This window comes from Pterocles gutturalis, unplaced genomic scaffold, assembly GCF_000699245.1.
Source record: "Pterocles gutturalis isolate BGI_N339 unplaced genomic scaffold, ASM69924v1 scaffold17691, whole genome shotgun sequence".
NCBI classification, from domain to species: domain Eukaryota; kingdom Metazoa; phylum Chordata; class Aves; order Pterocliformes; family Pteroclidae; genus Pterocles; species Pterocles gutturalis.
Window position 1 is genome coordinate 29,112 of NW_010105845.1, and position 8,224 is coordinate 37,335.

General features: G+C 35.2%; 1 protein-coding gene across 1 annotated transcript; it reads left to right on the top strand.

Moving 5' to 3' along the window:
* Positions 1-1,947: 1,947 nt before the first annotated feature.
* OMD (osteomodulin) lies at positions 1,948-4,080 on the top strand. Its single transcript, XM_010087557.1, has 2 exons — positions 1,948-2,875; positions 3,767-4,080. The coding sequence occupies exons 1-2, from the start codon at positions 1,948-1,950 to the stop codon at positions 4,078-4,080; spliced, it is 1,242 nt and encodes a 413-aa protein (XP_010085859.1).
* The last annotated feature ends 4,144 nt before the right edge of the window (positions 4,081-8,224 follow it).

Consider the following 8,224-nt stretch of genomic DNA (forward strand, 5'->3'; position numbering starts at 1 on the left):
GATTTTTTTTTAATCAGTTAACGAAACTGGATTAAACAAGGAGAATTCACATACAAATGATACAAAGTTAGAAAAGCAAGTCAGACAATACCACAAATGACTGCCCAGCCATTGTCACACACAGACCGTGTGCAATACAGGAAGATTACAAGGATGTATTAAATTCCATTATTTTGCTATTTTTTTTTTTAGATTTATCTCTCTCTCGTTCAATTTGTAAAATACATCCTGCATTAGGCATCAGTCACCACTGTGAAGTATAGGAAATTAGCATTTGTAAGTCTCATCTCCTTTGTTACTGATTGTGTTTAGTAAAAAAATGTAAAGAGCATCAAAAAAACAAGGAAGAGAATACCTTAAGAAACATGAATGTCATTATAAAAAAACCTGAGAATATCTGCTTTCCTCTGTCTCAGGGTTCCCATATTATACTGAGCAAAATCTCTTAAAATTTTCCATGATTTGCGTGCTTTGACCTGCAATATTATATTTTGACTCATCTGTTGTTTAAGCTGAACAGCTTGACATGATTCACAACTCTAATTCTGCCAAATAACAGGGTTCCTCTGACCACATAAAGTGCTCTAAAATGTTATTCTGGCTTTGAGCATCAGAAATTTAACATGCAAAACAATTTGTCTTTCACAACATCAGTATTTTACCTCAGAAGAGTAGTTGGAAGGTAAATTAGTTCATGTCTATAAAGAACATGATTACAAAAGCATAAAGAAAAATTTTTGCCAATGAAGATTTTACATGATGTGCAGTACACAATGGTTGAATTGTATTTGATTTAATTAAATGGCAGGAACAGAAAAATTAAGTCTTTATCATCATTAACGCATTGTACTCTTAGCCACGTTTTGCAGAAAATAGAAAAACAACATAGAATGCCACAGTATATACAATAACCAATGCCACGCAAACTTATTTTACTTAAAATACATATTTCAAAGTAATCTATTTCACTGGTTTATATATAGAAACGATCCTACAGTTACCACACCTTAGTTGAGGATACATATTTTTAACCAAAAAAAAAATTGTTTAAAAACAAGGACAGTAGACAATTCATGGCTTGGATGCTTATTAAAACTATAAAATTTCCACACAAGGAGTGCAGTACAACACTAACTTGGGTTATTTAGAGAGATGCTGGAATTCCACCTTTGAAGATTTTCAAGGCTCGCCCAGACAAATCTCAATCACTCAGGCTGGACTAAGCTCACCTAGATTAACCAGGCTGATCTAACCTACACCTGGAGCAGCAGGCTGGACTACATGGTCGCCAGAAGTCCCTTCCAGAAAACACTTTGATTCTGTGATATTGACCATGCACCGTTTCTGCAGTGCAAGGTCATAGTGAGAATAACTAATACATTTATAAAAAAAAAAAAAAAAAGTTTTCACCTTGACACAGTTTAATAAGGTTATCTATGTGTTTCCAAAGGTCTCACAAAGAAACGTTGCTCAGGAATTCCATCTGCACCCATTTAAAACTGACTTGTAAGGCTGATGCCTAACTCATTACACTGGAAAGAAAACAACACCTCAAATGTCCAATACAAACCCCAGTCTATACCAACTTCTCTGTAATAAATTAAAGTGAGAAAAGAATGAGGACCGGGATTCTTTTCTACTCCCAGCTGTTATGGTATCCTTCAGTAACAGGCACAGCGCAGGCAGAAAGCTGTTCCTTTTCTGAAGTCAGACAAGAAAACCTATTTTTACTTCAAGGACTGCGTATTTGTTCATGGCTGTTTTCTTGGAAGATTAAAACTTGTTTTTGCCAATAGTGCCACAATAGTGCCACAAAAAATCATTATTCTGCTTACTTTATTTTATATTACTTCTTCAACAAACTGAAACTTCTATGTGATTTATTTTCCAACTATCTAATAAACTTATTTTTCCTTCTCATCAACAGGATACAACATAAATTTAAATATGGGGATTATCAGACAGCTATCAATCATCCACCTCCTCTGGGCTGCTATGGTCTTTTGTCAATATGAAGACTATGATTTTGAGGATGAATACGATGAGGAGTCAGATCATCCACATTATTCTAATCCAATTACACAAGCTGAAGTTCCTCGCTTTCCTTTTCCATTTGAGTGCAGCAGAGAATGCTTTTGTCCACCAGCTTTTCCGTTATCAATGTACTGTGATCATCGTAAACTGAAGACAATACCAAATATCCCTAGTCATGTCCAACAACTTTATCTGCAAAACAATGACATTGAAGCTGTGCCTGCAGGACCATTCAGTAACGTTACCTTCTTAAGAGAAATTAACCTCAGCCACAACAAAATTAAATCTCATATGATTGACCATGGTGTTTTTGCCAAACTTTCAAACTTAGTGCAACTTCATTTACAACACAATGAATTAGAAGAATTTCCATTCTCACTCCCCAGCTCTCTAGAGAGACTCCTCCTTGGTTTCAATAAGATTTCTCAGTTATCTGGGAACGCACTGGAAGGATTACCCAACATAACCATGCTTGACCTTTGCAATAACTTTCTTGACGACTCAGTACTCAAAGGAAAACCCTTTTCAAATATGAAAAATCTAATGCAGCTCAACTTATGCAACAACAAATTACAGACAATGCCTCCTGATCTACCATCATCACTTATGTATCTCTCTCTTGAAAATAACTCAATTTCTTATATTCCGGAAAACTATTTTTACAGACTTCCAAAAATCATTGCGCTAAGAATGTCCCACAATAACCTGCAGAACATTCCACGTAACACCTTTAATCTACCCAACCTCCTAGAACTTAATCTTGGACACAACAACTTGAAACAACTATTCTATATTCCAAGAAGTTTGCAGCATTTGTATATTGAAGACAACGACATTGAAAGTATGTTGATGGTTGCAATTCTTTAAAATCAAAAAACTTAATGGATTTTGGCATTGGTTGTGGGAGGGGGGCGAGTTCAGCACGTTTTCCTTTCCATCCAGAATTAAGAACTTTTAGCCTACATTAAAAAAACTATTAGAAACATCTCTCTTGTTGTGTCCTTGGTGTCGAGGACCTGCCACCTTACAGCTTCTTAGTTAGGTCATGCATAAAACAAGCATAGAACCCAGCAGTCATCCAGATCTGCATGTTGTTCAAGAGGTACTCTGTGTCCTTCTTAGCAGAGAGGTGAGCTTGAGCTATTAGTGTTCTGAACCAACCAGTTAATGTGGCTCTGACCCGGAGTTCACAGCCACTGTACTTCTCAGGAGCAAATGCAGCTATGGAGCTTCTCATCAGCTTACAGTGCAGGAAGAATATCCTCCAATCTTCAAGATGCAGTGTAAACATATCCTTGGTTAGTTGACATCAAACCAGTGAAATTAGAAAGGACTTTATTTTTGCACTTTGCCCCTAATTTGCAAGTTTTTGTAAAAGTTAATACCAGTTTTCCATACAAGCTAAAACCTTTCTGAAAATTGCTTCTGATTAAGTAATTGATAAAGACATACAGAGAACAGGAATTATGAAAATATTCCCTTCACACAAATTGTAGTAGTAGTCATATCTATTTTTTTTATTTACCCCACAACCTTATACTTTGCAAACCCCAAAACTGTTATAACTGTCATTTACTGAACTGATTTAAAACACAGGTGAGGATTACAGTAATACTGCTCACTGCAAAAACATCTTCTGTTTTAAATTTCAAAACATAAGATTAACTTTTGCAATAGGTCTTAAATATAACTATTTTCTGTATTTTAATTAGTATTTTTCTCTCTCTTACAGCCATAAATGTTACTTTGATGTGTCCATCTATTGATCCAATGAACATCAACCAATTAACCTATATACGGCTGGACCAAAATAAGCTTACGATTCCAATAAGCACATATGCATTCTTTTGCTTCCCTCACATTCGAACCATTTACTACGGTGAACAAAATGTCAACAAGTCAACTCAGCTAAGAACACCAGTGTTTCGACGATTTTTAACACCAGAAGAATATGATGAAGACGACGACAATCATGAAACACACGATCATGAAACTGAAGAAGGCAATGAAGTGGAAGACAACTACTTCAATCCTTATTTTCAGTGAAGTAATCATTGTTAATGAGTATACATGGGAACTTTGCCTTAGTTGTCAGGTATTCATACCCATTTTAGAACAGCTGGATAGTCTGCCATATTAAGATAAAGTGCAGATAGGAATTTAGTGTAGGTAAGTGTCATATTATTGATATAGTAAAAAACATAATACTAGGAGCAAAGAGCTCTCACCTCAGCATTAGATAGCAGCCTGATATATAACCTGGGTTGACGATGCCCACTCATAGGGTGGGCAGCCTAAGCTAGAGAAAATTGACCTGAAAAAGCTTCTACATTCTAAAGTGATCCAACTTGCAAAATGACTAAAATACAAATCGATGTCATGCTCCATAGGAACAAATGGATAAGGGCAAAAATCTGTCCAGCTATACACGCTACTACTGACAGCAGCAGAAAATAGACACACTAGAGAAAAGAATAGGAGGGCAAGATCTCAAAAACACTTTCACAAGGTTCCTCCACATCTTCCAGAAATGCAGATGTTTCTTCTACCAACTTCTAATTGCCCAGGAAAATCACAAACTTTGAGTTTCAAATCTCCTTCATATTATGTTTCAGTGTCCTGCAAAGGTGTATTATAATATTTATTTCTCAGCTTTTACCTCAACTATCATAGCTCTTTCAAAAGGAGATTTTAGACAATTAGTAATATACACAATAAATGACCTTTCATCAAAGGTCTTAGGATGCAGGGGAAAGGATGTGCATTAATACAACTGAATCATTAGTACCTACATTTTACCTGTGCTTTAGTACATATTTTAGAAGGCATCTAAAAATGTAACGTAATCTTTTTATTAGAATTGTTCATCAAGTAGGACAGGTGCAAATAGCAGCATTCTAAGTTTTTTAAATTATTACTTTAGACTATCCCTCTACACAGCTAGTTTCAGATATCTGTATTCTGCTTCAAAGCAGAACAGGATTTGCTTTAAGCAATCTAAAGAAAAGTACTATATATTATTTGAGCTATGCACAGTCTTTTATTACGTCTCACGCCTAGAAGCAGATCCAAATAACTACAGTTCAAATAATACTATAGGGCCCATTACTGCTTTTGTTTTATTAAATTCATGTATGTTTCAGCACTTTTTTTCCTTATACATCTGTTAGTAGTGAGGAAGAATCACCATTTTCGACAAGAAAAAAGAATTCATGAAATAGAACCACACATCGTTCTACCAACTTTATACTTCAAGGGTGGAAAACTAAAAAGGCTATGTAAAAGTATGCAAGCAAATTTGTGTTAGAATTTCTAAAAGGTTTCACACAGGTTTGTTTCTTTCTCTTGCCATTTCAGTTATTTTTTGAAACCCATTTTAGTATTTTTTGGTTTCTGATGCAACAACTAAAATGAAATTAACATCAAAATTAAAATACTTAATGATACTTTTTTTTTAAATTGAAAGAAATTCATCATAAACCCAAGAATATAACCTTTAAGAACATATATGGTCTTTAAGAGCAACTGGTTGCAAAAATTTGTGGATACAAAATTTATTGTATCATTACTAAGTTGTGGAGTTTAGATCAACTAACTGAAGAAATCTATTCTCTCTCTTCTTACCTACTCTCTTCTTACCTACTTCTGATATAACAGGCATGGCAAAATAGTTTATGGTTGTCCCACAGATTCACAGCACAGCAGAATTAATCTTCTCTTTTAAAGAAAAGGTATATTAACATTCATCAACCTCGAGTACCTCTGGCTTCATGAAGGAGGAATATATGTATGTATTCATTACTTTATTTAAATATTCTTATCAAAAATATATGTACATTAAATACACATAAATTTAAAGGTAAATATAGTTATAAGGTTTTATTAATATAAACATGTAGCATATTAACCTTAAGGAGCCTTTATAACTTTTCATCTATTTCAGATTTTAAGTATAAGTGAATAGTGCACAAAATACAAATCTAAATTAAAACAGGCTTTTTTGAAAGCTTGCTCAGCTTTAAAAAACCCACTATTCAAATATAGTATGAGTATTATACCTTTTATCACAAACTTTATGCTTTTTAAAAATATTTATGAAGTAAAGCTTAGGTTAAAAGTAGAATTAAAGACATTGACTCTGTAGCAACAAGTAATATAAATTTCTTAAAGAGTAAAGATAATTCCAACTGATAATTACTGAAAACTTTAGAGCTTTCTTATTACATATTACTCAGATGGAACATGAGAATTGTATTACAAGCAGAACCACCGTAACTCACTTCTCATTCAATTAATATTATCGTGTGTTATCTGTGGGGCAAATACAACACTGTTCTTTAAAAAATATTTTAGGATGTTCAAGAACTAAAGACTTGCTAGCCTTATGTCTGTATTAGAGAAATGAGAAGTTATAATAAAGTACAGAATTCATGGAAACCTAGGTAAATACAATTCACTCTGGTAAGACTGGGCATGGGTTCTGTAAAAGCCATGATGTTTTTACCCTGCAAATCTCTTGGAGTTCTCTGAGGGAATCATGAAGGATACAGAAAAGGGAGATCCTGGTCCAAATAGCCTAAAAAAAAAACTCTGAAAGGCTTTTAAGGAATTCAAGTTGCCACAGATTAAGAGATGACAGCATGCACAAAATCAAATAAAATATAAGAAACAGCATAAGAATAAGTGGTCAGTTCTTGCAGTGGATGGAGCCCACTGGTGGGAGCTTTGCAAAGGGCCTGTGCTGAAATTTGTTCACTTGAATACACTTGCAAAAGATAGACAAATTAGGCTGAGAAGTGAGACGACAACAAAGCTTGCAAAGTGTCAGTGAAGAATGACTACAAAAGGACTTCAGGATGCTAAAATAGCCAATGTAATTCAACATTGTTAAATGGAAAGGTGTATCCATGGAAAAGATGGTTTAGCTTCACATAAAAACTGATGAAGCATGACCTCACCACCACCCCTCAGGAGCAAGACTTAGAAGTAGTAATAGGCAGTTCAACAGAAACACTGGCTTCATACCCAGTAGCAGTAAAAAGGAAACTCAAATGTAGAGAGTAAGTAGAGAGAACTAGAAAACAAGAGACATCGTGATGCTCCTATAAATCCATGGCTCACTCAGACATTAAACATATTATTGAACTTCCGAGCCCTTCAGGTAGCTATATCCTCTACATATGGCATAATGAGAAAAGGATCAGAGAAAAGGAATAAGGTCTCCACAGGAAAGGAATGGCTTCGATATAAGCAACACAGAGTATGCTAGAAGTCACCAGTTCAGAAAAGAGATGGCTAAGGGGAGATACAGGAAATACCCACAAAATTAAGAGTTGCATGGACAGCATGGGTCCAGGGATCAACCACTCCAGTAGAAGGGCAAGGAGCCACCAAATGAAGCTACTACGTACCAGGTACAAACTAGACAAACAAAAGTTTGTAAGCAATGAATAGTCAGCCCATTAAACCGCATACCTGAGAACAGTGAATGCAGCAGCAATTTCATATGTGGTTTCAAGAGAAGACTGATAAGTAATTCTATTTCTTGGAAGAGATCCGCTACAGGTTGTCAAACAGACAAAGCACAGCATCTGCTCATGGCCATTGTTGGAGACAGGACATTGGGACATTGTATACTAACTCTTATTCCAAATTCGACACCCAGTTCTATGTTCTCACTATCCTGGACTATGACAACATACTCGGATTGCTCTTCACTATTAGTAAATGCTTATTGCCTTGATAGAGTTGAATTTTAAACTTTTTTTTAAGCACTACCAACCATGGTTACTTGTCAAGGCATATTATAGCTCACTAAATTTGGCAACAGCATGTCTACAATGCTCCATGTAGCAGTGTTCTGTAGCAGGCAGACATTCATACCTGACTCAGGTACGTGAAGCAGCCAAGCCATCTAAGTGTGGGGCTCTGTACAGATAAATTATACTGCTACAGAACCACACAGATTTTGGTATCAAAACATATTTGCTTCATGTTTGCTGTGGTATTTATTTTCAGAATATTATACAGCCTTTTTAAGGAGGAAGTAGATTCACAAACCAAGAGCTAAACATGCATTAAAATGCTACCTATCGGTAACAGCAAAACTTAACAAGCATCCAACAGCTTAATTAGTTTATTTACGGCAGAGTCAGTAAATAGAGAAACAAAGCTTGATCTGGTTTACAAC